General features: G+C 47.0%; 2 protein-coding genes across 5 annotated transcripts; one reads left to right on the plus strand and one right to left on the minus strand.

The window, feature by feature from the left end:
• Nucleotides 1-2,508: 2,508 nt before the first annotated feature.
• On the plus strand, nucleotides 2,509-21,944 carry GOLGA1 (golgin A1). 4 transcript variants are annotated; one of them, XM_066201201.1, is made up of 23 exons: nucleotides 2,509-4,893; nucleotides 5,707-6,008; nucleotides 7,639-7,729; nucleotides 9,065-9,139; nucleotides 9,627-9,724; nucleotides 10,222-10,254; nucleotides 10,754-10,882; nucleotides 11,149-11,318; nucleotides 11,719-11,830; nucleotides 11,954-12,049; nucleotides 12,276-12,401; nucleotides 13,232-13,327; nucleotides 13,759-13,854; nucleotides 14,113-14,265; nucleotides 14,497-14,592; nucleotides 15,270-15,359; nucleotides 16,139-16,241; nucleotides 16,509-16,666; nucleotides 16,842-17,003; nucleotides 17,463-17,522; nucleotides 18,045-18,209; nucleotides 19,077-19,163; nucleotides 19,662-21,944. In XM_066201201.1, the coding sequence occupies exons 2-23, from the start codon at nucleotides 5,874-5,876 to the stop codon at nucleotides 19,740-19,742; spliced, it is 2,412 nt and encodes an 803-aa protein (XP_066057298.1). In that variant the 5' UTR covers nucleotides 2,509-4,893; nucleotides 5,707-5,873; the 3' UTR covers nucleotides 19,743-21,944. The 4 variants fall into 4 exon arrangements, with proteins under 4 accessions (XP_066057298.1, XP_066057297.1, XP_066057300.1 ...); XM_066201200.1 differs by lacking the exon at nucleotides 2,509-4,893 and adding an exon at nucleotides 5,275-5,348; XM_066201203.1 differs by lacking the exon at nucleotides 2,509-4,893 and adding an exon at nucleotides 5,275-5,348 and having other exon boundaries at nucleotides 11,161-11,318.
• A 681-nt stretch (nucleotides 21,945-22,625) lies between these two features.
• ARPC5L (actin related protein 2/3 complex subunit 5 like) lies at nucleotides 22,626-25,719 on the minus strand. Its single transcript, XM_066201232.1, has 4 exons — nucleotides 25,527-25,719; nucleotides 25,347-25,418; nucleotides 24,721-24,897; nucleotides 22,626-23,175 (listed from the first exon to the last, which is right to left on the minus strand). The coding sequence occupies exons 1-4, from the start codon at nucleotides 25,665-25,667 to the stop codon at nucleotides 23,113-23,115; spliced, it is 453 nt and encodes a 150-aa protein (XP_066057329.1). The 5' UTR covers nucleotides 25,668-25,719; the 3' UTR covers nucleotides 22,626-23,112.
• Between the last annotated feature and the right edge of the window lie 68 nt (nucleotides 25,720-25,787).

Raw genomic sequence — 25,787 nt, forward strand, 5'->3', positions numbered from 1 at the left:
CAAACTGCAAACCCTGAAAGGTGGCCCCCACCTCTCACTGTCATATGGGGCATCCTGCCACAGGAGGAGGGGGCATCTGTCAGTTTGAGGTACTATTTAGAAATCCCAGCATTTCCAGCAGGTGTTACCCCTCCTTTCAGTGTGTGGATGGAATGTGTGGCTCCCACAGCATGACCACTCCCTGACAGGAGCTGAGAGGATGTCCTGTACAGTGCTGTACCTGTCACTCGTGTGTCTGACCCCGCTGTGCCACAGCCCCGTGCCCCAGGAGAGGTGCTGATGTTCCCCTTGCAGGTGAAACCAAGTGGGAGCTGCCATAACCCCCTGGATGTTTTGCATGTCCCCCCCATGGCTCAGTCCTGCCCTGGAACCAGGAGCAGTGAAGGGCTCCCCAGCCCAGGAGCTCAGTGTGGGTGTCTGCAGGAGGACAGTGGCCTTTGGGAAGGGCTGGCTGGAGAAGGCTCTTGTGCCTGCTGGGAAGAGTGCTGGCTGGCTCATTTGGGACTGCACTGCCTGCCCTACAGAGCTAGAGGATCTCCAGGCAGTGCAGGGCAAGCAAGGATGAGGGAATGGAGATGCTTTACACTATTAAATGGAAAAGCAAATTGTCACTGTTCCATGGGCTGCTAGAAAAGAAGTGAGAGGACAAGTCCAACCTGTGCTTTTTGTTGGACCCCAGCCATGCCTCTGTGCTTAGGTGGAAACAGTGCAGAACTTGGTGACTGCTGTAGTATCGTGGCAATCCTGGGTGCAGAGCATCACCTGGGGTGTGATCTGGTCAGCCAGAGCAGCACTGGTGGATCCATTCTGCTGAGGGAGCACAGTGTGGAACAGTGGGAATGGCTGCAGTGTAGCTGGGGAGTTTGCATGAAGGTTCTTTGTGGCTGGGCTGAGGCTCGCACCATCCATTCTTTATTTCCCAAGTGTACAAAATCCTGTGAATGCTTGTGTTTGTCCTAAGCAGTCTTGAAGCTGGTACATTGAGACCCCCCCTTGGTGCTGCTCTTTGGACTCTGGCAGGACTTCATTTCCCGGGCTGTGGAGTCTGTTCTAACGAGTGTGTGTTCGTGTGTGTGCATGTGTGTGCTCGGCGTTTGTGTGTGTATGTACAGTACACATACATCTACTGGCTGGTGTAAATTGTAAATATGTATATATGTATAGGTACTTGTATATGTATTAAAAAGAATGAACCACTACAATGTCTAGATACAAAATTTATATATACACACATACGCCATGTTGGGTGTATTCCACAAGGTGCTGCAGATCATTTGTGGTTGTACTAAAGGTTATGGCTCTTCTTCCACTGTAATTTGCTGTTTCCAGGGACTTGCCCTTGGACCTTGCAGTAATTGATAACTGATTCCAGGTACAGGAGCCCTTAGTTAGCCAGGGGAATGGGTACCCCTGTATGTATTACAGTGATAAGATCCATGTATTTACTGTGAAGCTGATCCCTCCCTTTCTGCCTGGTAGGAGGTTCCCAGTTGCTAAAATGTGGGATTGTATGTGGAGGCTAAAGATGCAGGAAGCCTTTAATGCAGAAGCGAGTGAGAGGCAGGTTATCTTTGCCCTGCCTGCTGTTCCTCTACCAGCAGTGTTCAGCTTGCATGGAAAAAGGGAATTGAGTTTTCCCCAGCTCACTGCCTTCCAACCAAATGCTTTTGCTTTGCTTTAGCTTTTGCTTTGATGAAGCTATTCTTATTTTGTTTCCATCTCTGTGGAAAAGAAAAAAGTATGATGTTTCCAGGCATAGGAGTGATGATGATGATGATGATTCCACTTGTGTGGGCTGGTGAATCTCTGGGACGTTGCTTGTGAACTGATTGGGAAAGCCTTGGTGGTCCTCACCCTTGTTTAGCCAGGCTGACGTGGGGAGTCCTTGCTTGTGACCTGAGAGGCTTCTACCATTTGCAGCCCTTCGAGAAAATTCTGTTTGCTTTTTGCCAATGTAGATTTCATCAGAGAAGAATGCACTTTTTACAAAATGCCCCGAAGAACCTGGAATGTAGGAGGAGAATATAGGCCTTGAAAATTAGTTCAGAAGTTGAATTTAGCAGCAATGGCTGTCCAAGTCAAAAATTAATTCTTGAGGTTCCTAATTCTCCTCTTACCTGCTGATCTTTGTTGGAAGGTCCAGTGCTGGGACGGTCAAAGATAAAGATTTCACTCGTGTTGGGAGGAGTATGGAATTGTACTGTGTAAGGAGAGGGCTCATACCCTCTGTTTGCTCTAGCTGTAGCTAGGATGAGTGTCTGGTCTTGGATTTTGAGCCCCTTCTTTCCCACCCAAAGAACTGCATTCAAGATGAAAATGTTGATATTTTCCCCTCCAAGTAAAAGCTTGTCTTGTTTGAGCTAAGTCATTCTAAACTTGTGCTACTGTGTGCTCTGTGCTATGGTCGTAGGTACCTCTCGGTGTATGCTTGTGTGTACTGAAGAAAATCTGGTTTCTGTATCTCGCAGTCCTCAGTGTGGAAGCGAAGCAAAGACTGAACCACTTTTAAGTGAGAAGAGAACAAATCCTTTCCTTCTCAGGCCTGATGCCTTCCCTCTTGTCTCGCTCTCCCTTTCTCCATGTATCTTTATTGCTTATATTAGCGGAGAAGACTTGCCAGCACCAGGCAATGCCAAATTAAAGGGGTAAATTCTGCATGTAATACATTGAGAGGACAAGGTGAACTGGACCAGCTGTGTCCTTACAGGACTGCTCCTGCCTGGCTCCCTACTCCCTGCATATGGTGTGCTCAGACGAATCCTGCTCCCACAGTAGGTTTGTGCTCCTGCTCAAACTGGCTTTGGAACATCTTGCCAAAGTTACTGCTGTTGCCTTTTTTCCCCTTTGACTTCTCAAAGTAACAGTGATAGGGCAATGCAGGGTTATGTGTCTTTAATGCTCTGGTTTTTAGTTCCTCTTGGGATGTGATGTGTCATTTTGCTTTGTGCTCCAGCTAAATGAAGCACTAACTTCCATGAGCTGCACAAACAGGACTTGCTCCCTGGAGTGCATTCTTGAGAAGTTTCAGCACCTTTCTTTGAGTAGTTCATCAAAATGATGTCTGTCAAGCCGAGACTGACTGAACCCCTCAAGACTGTTCCCCAGGGAGATGTGCAGAGGTGTCTTTAAAGGATCATAGGAAATAGATGGGGGCAACAGGAAATTTGGCTTCAATTAATCATCTTCAAAAGCTACAATGTGAGTAGCTCTGGTCAGGCTTCTCCCCTACGGATGGGATGGAAGTGCTGTTCCATAGCCCATCCCTGGCATGAGTTAGGAAGCACCTCCCCTGCCTCACCACCTCCCGTGTCCTGTAACCATGCTGTGCTGCAAGTCTGCTCCTTCCCAAAGCTAAAAATCTTGGAATCTGTCTGAACAACTGTTTTGTCTTGAGGATTTTTTGTAAAAGCTTTACCTGTGTTTGATTCCTCAGTAACTGTGAGTGCAGCTCAGTGGTGCAGCAGGCTCACTCAGTCGTGGGGGTGTTGGTAGCTGGTCTGAGGTGGCTGTGGCTGCTCCTGGGGCTGAGGGAGCTCTGCAGGCAGGAACAGTGATATGAACAAGGGGAAAAAAAATTAATACAGAGAGCTGGAAGCTGCTCTGTGCGCCGTGTAAGGTCAGACTGGACACAGCAGCTGGGACAAAGCTCTCCAGAGCAGATTATACACTCCTGAAAGGGCTCTCTTATATTGTAACACCAGACTTTTAGAGCAATACTGTTCTGTGACCAAATGTATTCAGGTGCTTTGAAGACCAATAGAGATCTGCTCAACAGAGCAGAGGATACACGTAACTGATTAGATTGAGGAGTGACAGTCAGCCACTTTGTTTTCCTGTCTAAACCATTACTATGCCAAGACTGAGGAGAGCTAGTTCAGGATTTCTGAATCTGACATGTTTTTTGGTTAAGGACTGTCTCTGAATTCTGCCCAGATGCACACACAGATGTTTTGTTCCTGGTTTCATTCCCGTTGGGAGCAGACCCCAGCACAGCTCGCTGGCCTGCAGGAGCCCCAGAGCAGAATAGATCTCACCAGCCCAGTCCCAGCAGCTGCTCCTTCCAGGATAAACCCTGCTGGGAGGATCTGCCCCCTTGACTTCACAGATCGCTTTCGGCACGCGTTTATTGTCATTCTGCCATTGAACTGGTTTGTTGGGAGCAGGATTCTGCCTCATGCAGGCTGAAAAGCACAAGTTACTTCTGGCCTGGGCACGGCCCAGTGAGAAGGACGAGGGGAGCGCAGGTGGGAGTGTTCGGGAGCGTTCTGGGAATGCAGAGGGACCGTGCCTCGGGCAGCCCGGCTGCCGCGGTACAGGGAGCCTTTTGCCTCTCTGAGAATCAAATTATTTATTACCAAAAGTAATTTTATAGTGAATTGGTTTAAAGTTATTTTACAGCTGTGTGCCTGTATATCGTATTTTGGTAAAAACGGATATTTTCCTTAAAATATATAGAGATATATAAATAAACTTTTTTTGGAGCAAATGGACTTTTTTTGCAAGGGATGTGTAATCGCCAAAGCAGTGTGATGCCGGAAGCGACTCTGCCGTTGTTCGGGGAGGGAAGAAGCGTGTTTGTGTTACCGCTGGACACTGCGGGGAGAAGCAAAAGCCGCGATGGAACTGGGCCCTGCCGCTTGTCCCCGCCGGAGCGGACACACCCGGGCCGGGCGGGTTCCACAGACCGAGCGCCAGCCCCGCGTCCTGCTCGTCACCGCCTTTCCAGCCTGGCCAGAGACTTTAGAGCAGATTTCCGTTCGCTTTTGTCCCCGCCGCGCCGGGGCCGCTCCCGCCCGGTGTTCGCGGTTGTGCCGTGTCCGAGCCGTTCGCTGTCCCTGTCCCGGCCGCCGCCGCTCCGGCCCCGCCGGCGGACTGTGCTGTCAATAAACTGTGGTAAACGCTCGTACCGAGACGCCTGGTCCGCTGCAGGCTGGGACGGCGGGAGGAGCGGGGCCGGGCTGAGGGAGGAGCGGGGCCGGGCTGGGGGCGGAGCGGGGCCGGGCTGGGGGCGGAGCGGGGCCGGGCTGGGGGCGGAGCGGGGCCGGGCTGGGGGCGGAGCGGGGCCGGGCTGAGGGCGGAGCGGGGCCGGGCTGAGGGCGGAGCGGGGCGGGGCCAGACTGAGGGAGGAGCCGGCGCAGGAGCGGGGCGGGGCTGAGGGCGGGGCGGGAAGGGCGGGGCTGCGCTGAGGGCGGAGCTGACGGGGCGGGGCCCGGGGGGGCGGAGCCAGGGGCCCGGGGGGGCGGAGCGGAACCGGCGCCGCTTCCGCCCCGTGCGGCTCTTCCGGGTCGGCGGTGTCCGGGGAAGCGGCGGCGGCCGCGGGACCGGCGAGGCCCGGCCGGGCATGGGCGGTGAGGGGCGAGGGGACGTTGGGAGGTGAGGGCAGAGGGTGACCGGGCCGGGGCCGCGGGGGAGCGGCGGTGACAGGCTCTCGATGCCTGGGGGCAGAGCAGCCTCCGCGGGCCGGGCCGGGCCGGGCCTCCCTGGCGTGTGGGTGGGGGCCGGGCTGAGGGGACCCTCCCGCTCCCCGGGCCCGGCCCCGCCGCCGTTTGGGGCCGTTGGTTTGGGACTTTAACTGATTCCGCTCCGGGAGACCCGATTTTTTAACGTGTTGTTACAGATGCGATGCTAAAAGGTTTTCTGTTACCTTTAAATTATTCATGCCGGTGGGAGTTTTTAGTGTGGAACCCATTTCTGTTTGATTTTCAGGTACTGCCAGGCCTTGAGGGCTTTAATGGCATTAGAAACGCGGTAACCCAGTGGATGAGGCTCAGAATTAAGTCTCAGCATTTGGACACTTTAGACCAGAGCGTCAGTGTATTAAACGTCGGAGGTCGTGGCTTTCCAAAGGACCTGGGGGGCTGTGGAGCAGTAAAATGTTTGCCAAACTGAAGAAGAAGATCGCGGAGGAGGCAGCGGTGGCTCCCCGGCCCGGAGGAGCCGCCCGCATCCCCAGGTCTGTGAGCAGGGAATCGATCACGTCTGTGGGAGCAGACTCCGGAGACGACTTTGTGAGTTACACCTTGCTTTGAGATCTCATTTCTCTGACAGTGTTTTTATTACGGTTTTCCAGGCAACCATTTTAAGTCTAGTGTGTGATTTGAGTAGGTGCTGTGGTGTCTTTGTACGTGTATCTCTTAATGCGTAAATGTATCATTAGCGGGAGTGAACTTAAATGTTGAAGAGAAAACGTTTGTTAAGCATAGCAGTTGCCATGAGGGTTCCATTCTCTTGTAAACGTGAGTTACAAAGCTGTTTCAATACAAAACATTGATAAACAGACATTAAATATTGAATACAACTGTAATTGCATGTAAGATATGTGTTAGTAAAATTAATTTCTGAAGCACAGGATCCTAGAATGGTTTGGGTGGGAGGTGCCCTTTAGGCTCATCCACCCCCTCCATGGCCAGGGACGTTTTCCATTAGAGCAGGTTCCTGCAAGTCCTGTCCCACCTGGCCTGGAACACTTCCAGGGATGGGACAGCCTCAGCTTCTCTGTGCCACATGCTGGCCAGTTTTCATTTTACCTCTTGGCTTCCTCGTGCTCTTCCTACCTGAGGCATTTCATGCCTCTGCTGAAAACATGTGCAGTGTTGTTGCACTCAAAACTGTTATAGTTCCTCTCCTTCGTTATAAAACGTTGTTTAAACGAGTGGTAGAATTCCAGGAGAGTGTGGGTTAAATGCAACCCTGGAATGCTCTGGCACCTCTGCCCTGCATGGCTGGCTGTCACATTTTTGAAAGCCTGGATTAAGGCAGTGTCACCCCACTGCTGGAGCCAGCAGGACCCACTGCAGAGCCAGCAGCAGGTCTTGTTTCTGTCTGCAGAGTGCAGAAATTATTTACACAGTTGAGCTTTAAATAATTTTTTTGAAGCTCAGCTGAAATTTCAGTTCTGTTAAGCAGGAAGCTGGAGCTCCTAATGTTTAAATACATTTTATAGTGGATATATATTAGTCTTGTGTTTTTCCGATTTTTTTTTTCTTTAGCACTTAAGAAATTCTCATGTAGAAGTTCTGTTTGCCATCTTGCAAGTTTGTAGAACAGGAAACAAATAATGGCAGTGACTGAAGTCTTGAGTGGTTTTCAGAAAACCTCCAAGAATTAGTTGTTTTATCAATGTTCATTTAAGTGCTCTGATATTGATTTTTATGGAGCAAAAACCACCAGAGGACTCATAAGTCAGTTATGCAGCAGACTTTGTGTGGACAGATTGCTGCATCAGGGCTCCAGTGAGTTTATTCCACCTGAAAAGCATTACTGCTTCTTTTCTAATTACTTTGATTTGGGGGATTCTCTCTTTGACCTTTCCTGGTGCCTGTGCTGCAGAGCCTGACTTCCTCCCCCTCAGTCATTCCATTCTCTCCTCAGCGACAGTTTGGACAAACAGTTCCCAGCCCCAGCTCCTTCCCAAGCCTTGTGCTCTGGGGAACAGGCAGCCTGGCACTATTAAACCCTTGCTGGTTTTCTTCTTCAGCATTTTTTTACACATTCTGCTGTGCTAGTGCAATTTTCCCCCCTATGTGAAAAACAAGTGTTCTTCCTAGGCAGGAGAGTGGTTTTTATCCCAGACTTAACGTATGGCAGGGTCGCTTTTTCTAAATTTTGTAAGTTACAGGGTGTTGCTTTTCTCCCAAGGCTTCTGATGGAAGCAGTTCCAGAGAGGATCTTTCATCCCAGTTGTTCAGAAGAAATGAACAAATAAGAAAACTGGAGGTGAAGCTGTCTGGTATGTGCCCTGATACATATAAAACTTGTTACTTTAGGAAGTGTTTTCCTTTGAATTTACATGGTTTAATTTATTAAAAGTAAATGGGGTTAGGGTCTTTTGAAAATTGATTTGTAGCAGCCCTGTTCATTGACAACAAGGGAGCATCCAGTATCATTAATTTTTTATGAAGGCAACTGGGCATTTGCTGATTTCAGCAATCAATTTATGTGATTCCTTGGAGCAGCTGGGATAGCTTTCTGTCCCATGTTTCAAACAATGTCTGTCCCCACTTTTGTGTAATGGTTTGTTTCTCACAGGGCCTGAGCTTTCTGATGTTGACAGTAACACAGTGCCATCCTTAAAGAAGTGGGCTGGGAAATGAAGAGGAAACAAAGAATTCAGCCTAAAACAGTCCTGAGGCTTTTTTCTTTCTAGTCCCTTGTTCTGTAAAGCTGTAGTGAAGGCTGGCACTGCTCTCTATGCTCTCCCTGTTGTAGGAGACTGGAGACCAGGCTGAACTGTGTTATACTGCTGCTTCCCAAAGCTCATGAGAGGCCTTGGAAAATTAGGGAAGGTTATAGCCAGATCAGGATTATTTTAATTTATTCTGGAGACTTACTGGGCTTCTGTTCAGTTCAAGAAAATATAGGCTTCAAAAATTATTTCACATCGAATTTGAAAGGCCCAGGTGTTCATCTTCTTGCTCAAGGTAAACTTAAAAGTCCTGGCTGGGGCTTACTGCAAGAGATGGAGGCTCTGAGTATCAGGAGTCTCATGCAGGCAACCAGACAGTGAGAAAATCCTCTTTTCCACAGTACAGGAACTTCTCCAGGGTGTGTGTGTACTCTGTTTTGGTTTTTATTCCCTGCCTCCCGTGTCAGTCCTGCTGAGTGAGGCTGAGGGCAGTGCTGTGGGACTGGAACAAGGAGCAAATGGATGCCATGGCCATGAGTTAACCCTTCCTGGCACCCTCCAGTGCCAGACACCTTTCCTGAACAGAGTTAAATATGTCACTGTCCTGGGATGGAGTGAAAAGGGAGGGACAGTTGTTCATTCTCAGGTTCTGCTCTTGTCTGTGTGACTGACACCCCTGGGACAGGCCCTTCTGTTTGTGCCAACCCTGTGGACAGTACAGAACTATTTGCTTGTGTTCATTGTTGTGGTCACCCAAGTTTTCCTCAGCAGGAATGATTTTCTGATTGAGAAAATCATTGTCATTTGCCACTCATCCTTTTTTCTTTTTTTTTTTTTTTTTTTCCTTTTATTTTTCTTTTTTATTTTTGTGTTACCCTAAAAATGTCCTTCCCCAATGTCTGTCCATTCCTGGTCTCTTCTTCTCCCTCCTCACACAAGATTATGCTGATCAGATCCGAAATCTGCAGAAGATAAAAGAGAAGCTTGAAAATGCATTAGAAAAGCATCAGGATTGTACGTATTTTTATTTTTTTCCTTTTTGTTCAGTCGAGTTGGAACTTGCTGTGGTTAGAAGGAAAGAGGTTTGGTGTACAGGTGTGCTAGTGATTTCCTTTCAAGCTGTGCACCTCTGTACTGTGAACAGTTAGAACACGGGTTGTTACCTTATTTACAGCATAAAAAGCAGCAGCAGTGTGTTGAACAAAGTTGTTATTGTACTCCTTCTGCCAAATTTGGGGCTAACATGCTGGAAGGACCTTTTAGAAACCCTCAGCTTTGTTCTAATCCAGCAAGGAGCAGTATTCCTGTCTGCTGTTGGCTTTGGCTCTTGGCCAGCGTGCAAGCAGCACGAGGGAATGAGTAGCACAGCGCTAGTGCTACAGTCAAGATGGGGCTAATTACTTGCAGGAGAACTCTTTAAAGTTATAAATAACTTACAGAATAGTGAGAAACAATTTTAAAAGATGAGTTTTTAATGTCGCTGGTGGTTGTCTGTTGATAGCCTCCATGAGGAAGTTCCAGGAGCAGAATGAAGCTCATCAGGCCAGTCGAGCCAAGATGGCTGAAGGAATGGCCTTGGCCTTGGAGAAGAAGGACAAGGTAAGAGAGCTTGAGCAGGACTTTTGACTCTCATGACCCTGATGCTTTAAGGAGGTGTTGCTATTAATTAAAATAATTGTTCAGCACTTGGTGTGAGTGTGCCAGTGCTGAGGGAAGGAGGAAGTGCTGAGCTCCGTGCCAGGAATGGTGCAGGACTTGCCACTGCTCAGACTGTTCCGACTGGTTTTAACAAGAGCCCACAAAAATTCCTAATGAAAGCTTAAGCTTGTGCTTGGATAAGATTCAATGGCAGTAGGCCTGTTGTCACATTTCTTTTACTTGCATAAAACTTGTGTATTTGGGTAGCATAAATGATTCCTCAGCCCTTACTCAAGCATGGGCTGTTACTGTATTGCTGTGGATTATTTTTTTTAATCATTACTGAAGCTTAGTATCTCTTAATAATACAAATTCTTTTTTTCTTTTAACCATAATTGCTGTCCTTGAAAGTCTAGAAATGGATTTCAAATCTTTTTTCTCCTTTCTTTCTTGTACAGGAGTGGATGGAAAAACTTGGTCAAGTTGAGAAGGTAATTAACCTTGGATGTTTTTCTTGGGGGATGTAGTGTGTATTTGCAAACATCATCTTGCACACTTCCAACTCTATCAGAACTCGACTCTGTTCAGCCCTTTTTATTATTTGGTCTTTGTTCAGTGAGAGAGGCCAATCATTTGCTTTTTGTTAAAATGCTTGGGGAGGTCGTTCTGATTTTACTTTTCAGCGGGGAAGTAAAGAATGATGGGTTGTGGTGGGAAAGCTGTCCTTCTGTAAGGTGGAACACTGTCCATTTTTAAGAGTTCAGTTTAGATGGTCATTGGTGGCATTGTAATGAATTCAGATTTCTTTTTATGTTTTTTTGAAGTTTGGTAGTTTGTACTGTGATGTGAATCTGAAAGGATTTCTAGTTCTATATGGAGCACCATCAGGAGCTCTATGGCAAGATTTCTTTCCCAGAGAGTTTACCTAAACTCCCAGTAACTTGACATGAGCATGCCTTTGATTTTCCTTTGGTTCTGTTCATTTATCAGGAAAAGAAAGTGCTTCAAACACAGTTACAAGAAATGAGAGAGCAGAGTTTGAACCTTTTCCAAAAACGAGATGAAATCGATGAACTGGAGGGCTTTCAGCAGCAGGAAATTGCCAAAGTTAAACACATGGTAAGAATATTTTAAACTTTTCATTTATTAAAATTTTTACTAGGATGTTAAGTTAGTGGTAGCCCAGCATTCATTTTTTTCAACCTTTATGCTTGTACACAGATTTGGTTAGTGTCCAAATCCTAACAGTAGGTACTGAACACAATATTACAGAGTTGGTTATCTCACTTAATTCAGCCCACAAATCAGTGAAACAGGCAAGTTTCAGTGAAACGGTTTGTGTTACTGGTCATCTGTAATGCCAAAGATGATCTTCTAATGTTCAGCTTTTGAAAAAGGAAGAATCTCTGAGCAGAGCAGAGCAGGAGCTGGAGGCGCGTGCCCAGGAGCTGACCCACGCCAGGGCGGAGCTGCAGGAGGCCAGGAGCGAGTCCTCGGGCCTCAGGAGGGACCTCCAGGACTTGCAGCAGCAGCTCTTGGAGCTGCAGGCTCGGAGGTATGGAGCTGGGGATTTCAGAGGAGCAGTGGATGTGTTTCCCCTGTGTTTTCACTTGGTGCTCAGTTCTGTCTCTTTGGAGTTTATATGCGTAGCGACCTGACTGAATTTTTGCCTCTGCTGTGGCCGTGGGGATGTAAATGCCAGCCAATGATAGTAATACTTTTTTTTGTAAATTATTTCCTTTTTTCATAGTTTGGATGCTTAACTGTTTTGGTTGTTTTTTTTTTTTTTTTTTTTTTTAAAATGAATAATCAAGCAGTGATTGATGATGGTGGCTGCTTTTAGGACAAGAAAATTTTGTTGATGCTTAATCCTTTTTTATAAGCAGCAGAATTATCTGCTAAAGATTATTTTTCTGGAATGGTATGTCACTTGTTTTTATTCTCTTTCTGTGAAGAGATGAACTAATGACAGCTGAGACAAATGCAGAAAATAAGATCACTGCTCTGGAGTTAAGAGAACAGGAGCTACAATCTGTCATTCAGCAGCTTTCTGTAGACTTGCAAAATGTAAGTTTGAGCCAAGTGAGATTTGATTCAAAGAGCTCCATATCTGCAGAAGTTAGATTAGATATCAGTTATGTGGTGTTGGAAATTTAAGTTTCAAAGTAAGTAATTTCTCAAAATGTTTAGGCTCGAGTGGCTGGTTCTGGTAGTGAGAAGAGACTGGAAATGTTACAAGTGGAGCATGAATCTCTGAAGGTGGAATATGAGCAACAGAAGCAAAAGGTGAGATGCTTTCAGATGCATGTGCTGTTGCTGGTGTAAAGGTGCACATTTGGGTAATGTGCACCTTTGTGTAGGTGGAAGTTTGATGTCTAGAAAGTGTTCCAGGATCATATTGTCCTTTCAAATAAGACTTTCCTTCCTCCTGGCATTTCCAAAAGTCAAACCACAACAGATTTAGCTGAAAGCTTCATTACAAAAAAGATGCTGTGATTTCTCATCCTCACAGATGACTTTTGAATTTTCTGAGAGAGATAAACTTACTGAACAGCTGCAGGAAAAGGTGTCTTCCCTGGAAAACAAGCTAGAAAGAAATCTGTCAGGAGATGAACATGTGCAGGAGCTGCTCAAAGAGGTAATTTCACAGTTAAAGGCTGCTTGGAAGTACAGTGTTGGTGAATTGTTTGTTTTGGGTTTTTTAGGTCTTACATTTCTTCTCACCCATGGAAAGAAAGCTGCTGAAAGAGGCCACATTTGTCCTGTCAGTGTGTTTTGGCACACTGCTGGGCAGAACATGTGGGTGGCTACACTGAGCCTGTTTGTGTAGATCCTGCACAGATGTCTGTGTTGGCCTTTCTGCATTGTCTGCCTGGGGCACTGCATCTGACTGCTTAGAAGGAAAAGAGCAGCCTTCTAGCATCCCCATGGGAGGTGGAACAATTTGGGAGTTTAATTAATCCTTACAAGAACAGTGAAAGCTTTTCCTTGTTCTTTGGTAAGGCAGTGGGGCTGGGAGGGGAACTGTTTGCACATAGGTGTGCAAACAGAATGTTGTATGCTGAAAACCTCGGCCTCAGAAGTGCTAAACAACAGCTGAAAGCAGAAACTTAGCTGTGGTTAATCCCCTTTCTTTCAGTGCTTCTTGATCTCTTTCTCAAGCACTGCTGCTCCTGCTCAGAATCAGCCTGGAGCAATGTTTCCCCAGCTGTGTCTTGGGGAGACAGGGGGATGTTTGCTCTTCCCTGGTCAGGGTGCCTACAGTTGCATCACCTCAGTGTTGCTGTGAGAAAAGGACTTGGCTTAGTAAACTCAAGGCAGTTTAAAGTTCATAAAGAGACATTAAAACATTCTGTCCCATTTTAGTTTGACCTTATTAACGAAATGAAAAGGAAAATTTTAATTACCCCACCAACTTATGTCTTTGTCCATCCTTCCTGGTGTTCTTCACCTCAATGTAATCTTCAGAAAGCTGCTCTGGAACAGAGGCTGGAGGAGAGCAGGCAGCAGGCCCTGGCAGACAGAACACGGCACAGCGAGGCCGTGAACCACTTGGAAACACAGGTGAGGAGTTTTTAATTTCACCACAGATTCCCACTCTCTTAGTCCTCTGTGCCCTATTCCCCCTCCCCTCGCTGCACTCCCAGCCAAAGGTGAGGCTGCACATTTAGTCCTGAAAGGAGAATAATTGATCAGTGTCTCCGGGCATCTCCCCACTGCATGGGAGGAGGAGGGCCTAGAGGGGAAGATGGAGGTTTTGTGCAGATCCTCCCTGTACTAAGAAACAAATAGCTCAAGTGCAAGCATTGCTGGGGCAGTGCTGTGCTGAAGAATTCCTAAAACCAGCACTTGTCAAATTGGCAGCCTCTTTGATCCCTGTGGTTCCAGGGATTTAACATTTACCTTCCCCTCCTGGGCCACTCTGTATTATGCAAACTTTTTTTGATAACATAGATGCCGGTGGATAAGGAATTTAATTCATGGTGTAATTTTAGAATAAAGAACTGCAAGAGAAACTACAGATTGCAACGGAAACATTGAAAAAGAGCAAAGAAGCAGCTGCTGACCAGGATCTGAAGATTCAGAAGCTGGTGAGTCTCCTGCATGTTTCACCGACCAGTAACAGAACAGTCTTCAGCACCCCCAGAGACAATCAATTCTCTGTTTTGTTATTCAAGTGTTTGTTTTCTTGCTGTTTGTCTCCTAACTCTGGTCTGTGAGTACATGACACTGCTGCCAAAGGAATAATATTCCTTAGTTTGAGAGTGTCTCATGGAATGGTGTCTGATCTTGTCAGAATGATGTCAAAATACCATTTTATTAATGTGGTTCTCTTTATTTCCCTTCAGCAAACTGATCTAGAGGATGAAAGAAATCAACTGCAGCAACAGATTTTAAGTGAGAAAGATCAGTATGAACAGAAAGTTACTGGGCTGGAGTCTCAGATTGCTGCTCTTGAAAAAGCTTTGGAATTGGATAAAACAACAACTCAGCACAGGATTGTAAGTACAGAAACTGTCTGGTGGGTTGTGAGAGTCTTCACAACATGGTTTCAACACAGCTTGTAGACCTTGCTTGTTGTCTGAATGTTCTTATTCAGTACTCCTGGCATCATTATAGAAGATACTATACTTTGAGGAACTAAATATGAGCAAAGCATTAGATGTTTTTAATTGTTTAAACAGAGCATTAGAATCATTGTACTCCGTATTTAACCAGTCTTTATTTTACAGAGTGAGTTGGAACAGGAAAATGAAAACCTCAAGGGAAGCAAAGAAGGGTATGAGAGTTCTTTAAAACAACAAGAGTCTGAACTGAACAGGCTGAAGGTACGGGCTGAACTGGGTCCTGACGTTGTCTTGGGACAGAGCTGAGGCTGGGGAGCAGTAAACAGCACAGTGGGTTACATTCAGTGCTTGGGGGCCTGTTACGTTCAGGATGCAGGTACTTGGAGCTGTAAATCATCTCTGGTGCTCAGCAGAAATGTGTTTGAGAAGCATTACAAAGGGCTGATCCTTTTCTGAACCAGAATGCTTGGGTCTGCCTAAATCAGGCAGAAGTAATATGTATATTGTCAGGGATGTGAAGAGCTTGGAAATCCTGGTAGCAGTGGTGAATACAGAATGGTTCAAAGTGAGATTCCACTCGCAGTGTTCAAAGCAAAAAGTTAAAAACTTAAATTAGTTGGGTGTTTACAGTTTATCCAGTTTTGACTGTAATTTTAGTTGGTTGAAATTTTTTCCATAGCTGCTCCTGGATGCACAATTGGAATAAAGATCTGTTGTAGCTGTTTGTAAGCGTTGGGTTTGTTTGGGTTCTTACATCAGTTCTGTGTTGCTCTTCCACATGCAGAGAGCAGCAGTCAGTAAAACAAACCTGACTCCTTTGGAAACTGTAGTGTGTCAGAACAGTCATAAACGTAGTCCTAATAGATTTGGGGTTAAAGATGAGAGACTGACTTGATTTAGTTGTCTCACATAACCTCTCAATTACTTCTGGTTTACAGAGTGAGATGAGCAGCAGAGAAACTGTCAGTGTGGAAATTGCCAAAGCATTGGAAGAAACGCGGAAACAGAGAGAGGAATTGCAACAGCAGGTTGGTTAATAAGGACTGTTTAAAAACTGTATTTGAGACGTCCCAACCTTTCAGAGAGCAGACTAGGTTTGGATTTATTTATCCTAATATTCAAGACCATTGGTCAGAATCAAATCCACAGCATGTGAGACAGCAGTGGCTGCCTCAGTAAAATTGAGGCTTTCAGAGCCCTGTAATCTTTGATGTGTTACTGTCTCAGTGCCATTGGGAGCCTCTGACATCTGGCAAATTCTTTTGAAGAAGCCTGTTTGTTCTGGTTAGTTCCTTTCAGTGCCTGTGTCACATCTGGGCTCCTCTGGAACACAGCAGTTGTAAAATTGTACATTTCATCATAGGGAGGAGCTCATATCTAGTACCAAATGTCAGTTCTAGGTAGTCTTGTTTTGCTCTTCCTGTAAAAAACAGTGGATAATGTGAACTTGTGTTTGCTTAAAGTAGGAACTGTCAGCTGAGCAAGTTTGACTGGAGTTAGTCCCATCTTTTGGTTTCTTTATTCTTCTGGGGCTGCTGTAGATCTGTGCTTGCTGGGCACAAATAGAAGGGGTTTAAGGCCATGTCCTGTTTTGCTCAGAGGCTTTGGCAGCTGCCATGTGCTGCCTGTGGCACAGAAACCAAGGAGGGTTTAGCTCTTCCAGTTTTAACTTCAGTGCCTGTAACTGAGGGCAGCATTGTGGAGGTGAGGCCTGCTGAGCCTCTGAAGGATGTTGGACCTTTCCACACCCTCTTCCTGTTTTATGTCTTTAATGTTCACTTCTGTTCATTGTTTTTCTGCTTTGAAGGTTTCACATCTGAATGCCCTAATAAAGGAGAAAGATCAGCTGATTGATGAAAAATGTGATCTGCTGCTAAAACAGAAGGAAGAGCTGAACCAACTCAGTCAAGGTTAGACCAAATGAGTCCACTGTATCCCAGACAACTTTAAGTACAGTCTCTAGTTCTGGCCTTGCCTGGCAGAGTGTATTTTTCTAGATTTCTCTTCCATATTTAATCTCTTAGAATTTTCAAAATGGTTTATAGTTCACTAACAATTGGACAGTCTCTCTTCTGTCTGTCTCTCCCCTGGCTTTCTGTCTTCATGGCAGACAAAATGGATGAGAATCTCCCATCTGATGTGCAGCACTGATACTGAGCAGGTCTCTCCTTTCCCAGATCATGAAGCTGCCTTGCTGCAGGTGCATCAGTTACAGTTGGACATAGAGGCAAGTCAGAGCCAAGCAGTGGAGAAAGAGGAAACAGCAAGAAAAGAAATTGATGAGCTGAAGCTGCAGGTACAGGAGTGCCTGTTGGCCAAAGAGCATGAGAAAAATGTGAGTGCAGTTGCAAATCCATTCTGTCAGACTTGCCAGGAAAAGAGGGAGGTGTGCAGGAGCCCCCCAGTTCTGTCCTGCCTGGACAACCAAAGAAAAGTCTGGCTTTCTCCCTGGGGAGTTCTTGGGCTGCAAATGTCACGATCTCTCTCCGCTTCACTGTTTATTTTTATAGGTTTTGGAGCTGGAGGAGTCGACGAGGGCCTTGAACAATGAGCACCTCCCTTCTCCAGAAAACTCTGTGGTGGAACAGAACGGAGAGGTGGCAGCTGCAGATGTCATTCAGCTTCAGAAGGATAACAGAGAGCTGGAACAGCAAGTTGCTGAGAAAAACAAGGTGAACAGAAACAGCTGGTAGTCTTTCCCCTTTTAATTAGGAAGCTGAGTAATTGGTTCTGCCCATGGTGCAACCTTTAAAGGACTGGCCTGTCCAGTTTGAATCCAGTACACTGTGAGTAAACGCTTTTCTCTGGATTGCACAGGTATCTACCAACCATGAATAAAAACTGCAGCAAGAGCTGCGTGAATCCTGATCTATTTTGGCAGAAAGATGCACCAAATGATACTATTTACAGCTTTCCTGCAGAGCCCTTTTGTGTGAATTCTGTTCGGTTCCACGGTGCTGTCACATGAAAGCCCAAGTGTCCTGTCACATGCCTGCTGCTGTGTGCAGCTGGCAAGGCAAGGCTGTCAGGTTGCTTCTTCACAGCTGTCAGTGTTGGTTAATTATTTCATTCAGTACCTGGGGGTCCTGACAATGAATACTGTGTTAAACTTTCCTTTGCTGTGATTGCAGATAATAAAGCAGCTTCAGCAAAGAATGACAGAACTCAAGAAAACTCTCCAGAAGGAGCTGGTAAGGGTTGTGTGTTTTCAGTCTCTTCCAATGGCACTTGCTGGCAGATACTTGCGCTATCATTCCAAAAGCTTGACTGCTAACTCCCCTTTCATCTCTCTGCAATGGCTTATGTCTCCAAGAAAAAAAAAAATCTATTAAAAAAAATATCAGAGCTTTAAAAATTGTTATTTTTGCTCTGATGTTGAAAATTATTCTGAAGAAAGCCCATGTTTGAAAGGCTCAGAGCAGGTTAGTGATGGCAGAAAATTACCAAGGGATAGTTTCCACCATGGAGCCAGTTCCATGCTGGTTTGGAACAGTGACATCAACCAGCTCCTGTCCTGGAGTGTAGAGAGAGCTGGAGACACTTCTCTGCTGTGACCCCATGAAGGATGAGAAGCTGTTGACACCCACTTTGTACCCACCTGTGGGTACAACCCTCTTTAGATATCCTGAACCCAGACCCCTCCCAGTGTCAAGCTAACAGCATCTGCAATGTACTTCTCTTTTCTTCTGTGTTTTTTTTGTTTCGTTTTGTAGAAAATAAGGCCTGACAGTGAGGTACTTGAGCTACGTGCAAATTCTGAAGTGCCTAATGCTTCTGTGACTGTCACCAACAACTCTGACTTGAATGACTCGAGGGAGATAAACTTCGAGTACCTCAAACATGTTGTACTAAAGTTCATGTCCTGCAGGGAGTCTGAGGTAAAGGTGCCACTTCTCTTTCTATAGCTGTCTTTCTCTAGAAATTGTCACCTGTCACCTCCCAAGGACACTTTATGCCAATTCCTTAATTTTACAATTAAAAAGTGTACAGTGGGGGCAATAAAACAGAATAGCTGACAGCAACGTGTTTGGAAGTACAGACTACTGTGAACTGCATGAAAGCGAAATGTGAGTTTTTAGGAGGTAGTCACATCTGGGTGTTAGAGATCTGCATCTACAAGAGATTCCCTCTACACTGCTCTGAAAAGCGTATGGAGTATGAAATTAGAATGGCTGTACATTTCAGGAAGAGGGAAAAAACAGGAAAAAGAGAAATCACTTGCTATTGGTCTGTAAGAGGTAATTCCTTGTGCATTTGGAGCTCCTTCCTGTTCTCCACACGTTGTGTTAAAGTTAGAAAGTCGTGCCAACAAAACACTTAATTGCAAGTCAGTGGGTAAGGTAAAGAAATAACTGTACAATTTCCTGGTATCCCGAGTGCTTGACTCTGTCACTGTGCCCCAGTTAGACCGTGGAGTTCATGTGCCTCGGTGTGTATTTGAAATGACAAGAATCTCTCCTGCCTCATGGTGGTTTCAACCACTTTTCAAAGCAGGAGCCAGGCTGCTTCTCTACTCCGATTAACCAGGTCCCCACTTGTGTCCTTTCTCCAAAACAATTGTTAAAGAACAGAAAGCCAGGAAACACAGCAGTAAGATGCCATCCTAGGCCACTGAAACTGGGAATAATGGGAGGTTGCTGGTCTGCAGACTTCATCTGTGATAGACCTACAGAAGTCTGCTGCACCAAAGTCCTGAGTGCAAAGCCCAAGAGCATCATAAGCAACATAACTCTGGTTTCTTTCAGGCATTCCATCTCATTAAAGCTGTGTCTGTGTTGCTGAATTTTTCACAAGAGGAAGAAAACATGCTCAAAGAAACTCTGGAGTACAAGGTAAGGGTTCTGTGCCGTATGTAGTCTCTACTGGGACTCCCAGGAGACAATGAAAATTCCTAGATGCTGGGAGATTAGGAAAAGTGTGTTCAAAATGTTCACTATAATAATAAATGTAATTTATTATTAAAATGTTAGCTGACCACATGCAGTCATGACAGGAATTGTCCCTTTCCTCACTGTCTGGTTCAGGGAGCACTGTAATGCTACAATGACTAAAGGCACTGTGTTTCAGTGACTGTAGAGTTCTAATTTGAAATTATTTTAAAGGTATATACAAAGTATAGTCTTCAGTCATTTTCACCTGTGGGAAGTGGGTGCTGTTCCTTCCTGATCTGATTGTGTGAAGCTGTCTCCACTTCTTCAGTCTGGGGTCTGCACCATTCTGATTTATAAACAGGTCTCTCCATCAAATGATGAGAATGTGGCTGTGTACCATATTACTTCTTTTACCCATCTCCAGAGTGTGAACCCTGTGTGATGTGTGTTGTGTCCTAGATGTCCTGGTTTGGGTCAAAGCCATCTCCCAAAGGCAGCATCCGGCCCTCTATCTCGAGCCCAAGGACTCTGTGGCCTTAAGGGAACCTGAAGGTGGCAGGCAGCATCCAGGCACTTCTTTCTGTGAAAAGAATGCTGAACACACTGCTCCAGGTGTGTCTTAATCACTGTCATTGCAGTATTTTGTACAAGAACTTCTGGCTCTGTTTACAAAACTAATGCTGTGCAAGGAGACATTTTCACTACAGACTGAGCAGCTCTGGGCTGGAGTCGGGGACCACCTCGGTGTCTGTGATGGGAGCAGCTCCTTGTGCTCATCACTCCTGGGTTCCTCTGGAACCAGAGGGTTCTGAGGACCTCGCTGACAGCAGGGCTGCCAGTTCAGGCTCTTGGGATGGTGATTCCAGCTGCTGTTCCAGGGTGCTGGAGCCCAGTGACTCTGGGTGCAGAAAAGCTGCTTGTCTGGCTGTGGGAAGCCAGCAATGAAAATTGTGTTGGCAGAAGAGTGTTGAGAGTAGGATGGTTTGCAAAGCCTTTCACAGGACAGGAGCAGGAGCTTTAACCAAAAAAGAACTCTGCCTTGCCTTCTAATACTGACATAACTAACGGTTGGCATTTTTTCATATCACTGTGTAATTTAAGGTGCATTTATCCTGGCCTGCAGTCCTCAAGGCTGCATGTTGATGATTATTTAATTTGAGAGCACAACTTTAGAGTTGTCTGATTTTACTTTTCTTAAAGAAAAATAATATTTAAAATGGTCTTAATTATAGTACCTAATCCTCAGTCGCCTTTAAAACTAATCCATTAGCCTGTTCCATGGGTTGTTAGCAGTGGGAAAAGGGGTAGGAAACCATTTTAAATTTTTAAAGCTGAGTTCCAGGTATTGTAAATCCACACTAAAAAATACCTTTTATTTAAAAAAATAAAAAATAAAAATCTAGTGACAAAGGGTGAAGAATGCTGGTACTAAACACTTTGATTCATTTTTTTTCTTCCAAGTCTGCTAGCAGCAAATCCTCATAACCAGGATCTGCCTCTTTGGTTGTGGTTTTCTGTACTTCAAATGCTGATGCTTAAAAACTGTTATGAGTATGTTAATAACTGTGTCCTGACTATTATGGTAAAAGAAATGCTGTTCATGAGGGGTTTGAGGGCAAAATTCAACTCTTAGTGAACAAGTTGTGGTTGTTTTCCTTAATGCAAAAAGGAAAGGGGACCAAAGTGGTGCCTCCTCCCTGGAAGCACAATTTTGCCCAGAGTTATTATCACTGCAAAATCTAGATCCAAATGGGAAGCAGCACCAAGTCTGACTTCTGAAAACTGAGACCTATTTCCAAAAACCTCAATGTGTATGGAACTCAGTGAGCACACTGCAGTTCTGGGAATTCTCTTAGAAGGAAGTTCATGCTTCTCTCAAATATATTCAGGATAATTCAAGCTTTCTCCAGTGGAGATGAATGTGCTGATCCAGAGGATCCAGACCCTGCTGGAGTCCCAGACAGCCCCACCCCAGACACAGGTACTCCCAGGAGCTGTCACTGGGCACAGGTGATGCTCCTCAGCCTGGAGCCAGGTTGGATTTGTCTGAAGTTAAGAAAACCAACAGAAGTTTTTGGTACGCTAAAGCTTGTCCAAAGAGTCTTTAGTAACCAGATTCATGGCACTTCCAGACAGGATAGAGCATGGAAGGGTCCACCCTTGCTCTAGTGTGAAGATGGACAATCAAAAAGTATATTTATTTCAATTGTTTCTCTACTGAGATACAGCGGGGTGGAATAACCCTGTTGGTTCTGGGAAGATTTTATTCTCTGAGATCTTTTCCTTTCTAATGTCCCTTTGCCCTGCCCCTTTTCTGTGGGACCAGGGGTCAGGACTCCCCTGCTCCCTGCAGAATGACTATTTGGTTTATGCTGATCCTGGCTTCAAAGGTTACTGCTGAACAGTAAGGAAAGCAGGACAGGCAGCCTGGAACAGAGTGACAAAGTAAAATCTTGGGTTAAATATTCACTAACAACTTCAGTTTCAGATCCCAAATCCTCATACAGGATCAACTTACCCTAAGCTAGTTCTTAAGTGTTGAATTTTTGTTAGGTATCAGAGCAAGACTGGTGTGTATACATGTATTAAAAAGCTAATGCACTTTCCCTTGTCTCAGAACAGTGGTTATACATAATCCTTTCTATCACCGTTGGATTTCTTTCCTTCTATGCTGTAAATATGGATTGTATGATGAAACACTATGAAATTTGTGGTGCAATACATTTTGGATCAAACCCCTAATCTTGATTTCTTTCTTTTTATAGTTCTGGTTATCTCCCCAGGGATGCTATAGCTATTTAGAATTGACTTTTAAAGCGTGACCAAACCCCACCTTTGCCCAGGGTGAGGATGGGTGTGCCAGCTGTGCCACCAAGGCCTCTCACGGGGAGTTGTGCCACAGTGAGGTGGCACTGCTGCTTCCAAAATCACCTCCCACCAGGCCCAGCTGCTGCTGCACTTTGAGCAGCTGATGGCAGCAAGGACTGGGTGGAGCTGGGGCTCCCTGAGCAGCTGCTCCTTGGTGCCAAAGGGCAGGAAGCCCTGCCCAAGGCAGAGGGATGTGGGGACAGCCAGGGATCCAGGAGTCTTGTCCTGCCTGGGCAAAGCACAGGCAACACCTCTGGTGCAGGCAGAGGACACGTTCTGAAGTGTCTTCTCAACTTTATAGTGTGGACAAGAATATAAAAATCAAACCCAGGGTGATTATGTGTTCTATTCACTGCATCTTAGAAGTCTGGATTGGAACAGCTGCGCTTGGTCTCACTCCCTACATCCAGGACACAGTTAGATTTGAGGACAATTCTCTAAGCAGCTGGAGTTAGGAGCAGTCCTACAAAGGTGGACACTGGCTTGGACTGGGTTACTGCAGGCCTGCTTTGGAGTAAGTGTCAGACTTACAATTTAGCTGAAAATAAATTTAACTCATGTGATCCAAGAACTTTATTGATGCAGCAGGCACTTCATTTCACATTAACCCAACCCCAGAGTCCAAGAGTCCTTCACCCACACGTTCCAACAGCCCTTCTCCCACCCTCAGCTGCAGGATCTCAGCCCAGACACTGCTACCCTGGGACTAAGCAGGACACACGGGAGCTTGTATCACCACACCTGGCTAAAGCAGCATCTGAAACACCTGTTCACTTACAGTAACAGGAGGCAGGAGTGTGCCTTCTCTCTGCCTGTTAAAGAAGGGAGCAGGAGAATGTCTTGGCTCCTATACGTGATAGTCGGAATATGCAGGAACACCTTTACTCTTCCCCCACCTTTAAGGTTAAAAGCATTCCAAGAGGAGGTTACTGTAGGATTTCAGTAGATTGCAATCTCTAATAAAGATGGACCAGTGTAATTTCAGCTCATTCCTTCTTCTGAGTCCAAACCTGACCGCCACCTCTGTCCAAGTTAACAGTCTTTACACAGTCTTTCTTGCTGTGAGAACTCTGACTATGGAGCCCAGGCCTCCCACTGCCAGTGCCTGTGGGAAAGGAGAGAGGTTACAGAGTCACCACGTCCCACACAGAACAAACACTGAAGAGTTTAGCCACAGGAGGGACTATGGCTCTTCTCCAAAGCTAGAAACTGACATTCTCCACAATCTAACCCTCTTTTGGATCTCGAGGGCTCCAGTTGCATGTCACTGGCAGAGCAGAATGCCTCACCTCCCCTATCCCTGAGGAGGAGGAAGAGCTCGCTTCAGTTTCCTTTGTGTCCCTCAATGTGAACAGTGTTTCCTTCTGAAGTCTAGAAGGTGGAGGTGATTATGAAAAAATGGCTATTTAAGCTGACTGCTGAACAGGGGGCGTTTACTTTGCAGCCACAATCCAGTAGAGCACAGGGGTGTCAGAGCAGTGAGACACGGCGCTGGGATCACGACTGGACCAAGGCAAAGCACCCACCCGGAGCAGGACTGGCAGGTGCTTCAGGCAGGTAAATGTTCCTGAGCTACCAGAGGACAGACTGGTACTACCACTGAGCTGACTCTGCTCTGAGCAAGCCACACATCCTGCCAGGCCTTCATCTCTGCCCAGCCTACTCAGACCTGCCTTGCTCCTTTCACAGCAGAGAGGACGAGTTCCTTTCCTGTCCCTACATGCTCTGAGGACCAGTCAGGGTGGTGGTGTGTCACCTCCCACGCTGGGAGCACCACCCATACTCACCTGAAAGCACCTCAGTGGAAACAACAGGAAAAAAAGAAAAAACAAACAAACAAGCAGAAACATGTTCTTTGCTATCCTGAGAAATTCCCTCCTCCCTTGTCAAGGCTTGGCAAAGCTGATGACAGCAGCCAATAGCTGGAGTCATGCTACATCACAGGAACAAGCTCTGCACCTTGGGAAGATGACACCAGCACAGGAGCTGCAGCATTCCCTGGGATCAGTTTTCCCAGGAGCACTGACAGCCAGGGCGTCAGCTAAAACCCCTGCAGTGGAGGAAGATTTCACTTGGATTCCTGCCCAGGGGCAGTGGCACCCAGCAGCTGCTCCAGGGATGTGCCTCAACCCAGAATGGGCCTTGCCCTGTCACAGACAGGGAAGAAGGCTCCACAGTCAGCTGCTGAACACATCCCACATTCCCTCTTTCACAGCTGACATTCCTCAGAAAGACAAGAGGCCCCTGCTGGTCCCCAATGGAATCTCTGGAGATCTCAAAATCCTCTCTTGCTAAACCCTGTGACTCAGCTGATGAAAACTGCCAGACCTGGGGCAGCCTGAGCCCCCTCAGCTCGGCCACAGAGGAAGCTGCAGCTGCCTCCACCCAGTCACATCTCCACTCCCAGCCCTTCTCCTTGCGGGGGCCCTGCACCCCCTGCCACGTTTCCTCTCCCCGTGGCACAGGGCAAGCTTTGAAATACAGGCAAAGGCTTTGTGAGTGCAGGCTCAGAGAGACCAAAGATGAAAGGAAACACTGAGCTCCTCAGGGATGAGGCCCTGCCATCACCTGCTTCTCTTCAGGGGCTCTCCCGAAAGCACTGACCAGGCCCCTGCGAGCGTGGCTGAGCCAGGAGTGCCCCAGCACGTACCTTTTCATGCCACTGGAGTAATATTGCACTGCTGTTTTCTGTTGGCTTTTCAAATCCTTTATAAATGTACTTCATTAACAAATCAACGCCGTTTCTGTCTAAGGAGTTCACCGCTTGTTCTATTTCACTGCTTTTAAAAGACGTGAGGACTTTGAGCATCGTTCCCTGGGCCTGCTCCTGGGAAGACAACCAAAGAGAGAAATGTGAGAACGAGAACAGCTGAGAACGATCCCGAGACTCGTGTTTGGCAAGAGATGGCCGTGCTCCAGGCTGGGTTATTTCTGAAAGCGAGATGAGCGGTTTTGGGGTTAAAGGAGGAGGGGTAAGCACCCGGGGATCCCCCATGCCAGTTTTGGGGTTAAAGGAGGAGGGGTAAGCACCCGGGGATCCCCCATGCCAGTTTTGGGGTTAAAGGAGGAGGGGTAAGCACCCGGGGATCCCCCATGCCAGTTTTGGGGTTAAAGGAGGAGGGGTAAGCACCCGGGGATCCCCCATGCCAGTTTTGGGGTTAAAGGAGGAGGGGTAAGCACCCGGGGATCCCCCACGGCAGCACAAGCTGACGAACGGCGGCGGTGCCGCTCAGATCCGCGGCGGTGCCGCCGTCCCTTCCCGGCGCCCGCCGTTACCTTCATGGCCGCGTTCCTGCCGCTGCCCGGGGAGCCGCGGATGGCCGTGTGGAAGGCCCGGAGCGCCTCGCCTGTGCGGCGGCGGGTCAAGGACTCAAACCGGGAGCTGCGCCGCGCCTCGCGGGCCCGAGCGGCGATGCCGGCCGGTCCCCGGGACTCCCCCCCCCGGCCCAAAGGATATTGCCTGAGCAGCGCTTCCACCTCGGGGCTGGCGTCGGGCTCGGCCGCCGCCGCCTCCTCGGGCTCCTCCACGAAGCGGTTCTCGTCGTACTGGTCGATGTCAAGGCGGCGGAAGCGGGAGGACAGCGTGCTCCGCGCCATGGCCGCGGCCCGGCCCGGCCCGCCCGCAGCGAACGGCGGCGCGGAAGCGGAACCGGAACCGGAAGCGGAACCGCGCCATGGCCGCCCCGCCCCGCCCCGCCCCGGTCACACACACCCCGC

The sequence above is a fragment of the Chamaea fasciata genome, unplaced genomic scaffold (assembly GCF_029207755.1).
Source record: "Chamaea fasciata isolate MVZ Bird 193981 ecotype frontalis unplaced genomic scaffold, bChaFas1.0.hap1 SCAF_20, whole genome shotgun sequence".
In the NCBI taxonomy this organism is placed as follows: domain Eukaryota; kingdom Metazoa; phylum Chordata; class Aves; order Passeriformes; family Sylviidae; genus Chamaea; species Chamaea fasciata.

Bases quoted from the DNA above. Each gene is read 5' to 3' on its own strand.
- GOLGA1 (XM_066201201.1), top strand. From the start codon at position 5,874: ATGTTTGCCAAACTGAAGAAGAAGATCGCGGAGGAGGCAGCGGTGGCT. The intron at 12,402-13,231 runs GTAATTTCACAG...TGTAATCTTCAG, and splicing joins TGCAGGAGCTGCTCAAAGAG to AAAGCTGCTCTGGAACAGAG. The intron at 18,210-19,076 runs GTAAAGGTGCCA...GGTTTCTTTCAG, and splicing joins TGTCCTGCAGGGAGTCTGAG to GCATTCCATCTCATTAAAGC.
- ARPC5L (XM_066201232.1), bottom strand. From the start codon at position 25,667: ATGGCGCGGAGCACGCTGTCCTCCCGCTTCCGCCGCCTTGACATCGAC. The intron at 25,419-25,526 runs TATCCTTTGGGC...CGCCGCCGCACA, and splicing joins TGGAAGCGCTGCTCAGGCAA to GGCGAGGCGCTCCGGGCCTT. The intron at 23,176-24,720 runs GTACGTGCTGGG...CCTTTCCCACAG, and splicing joins TACTCCAGTGGCATGAAAAG to GCACTGGCAGTGGGAGGCCT.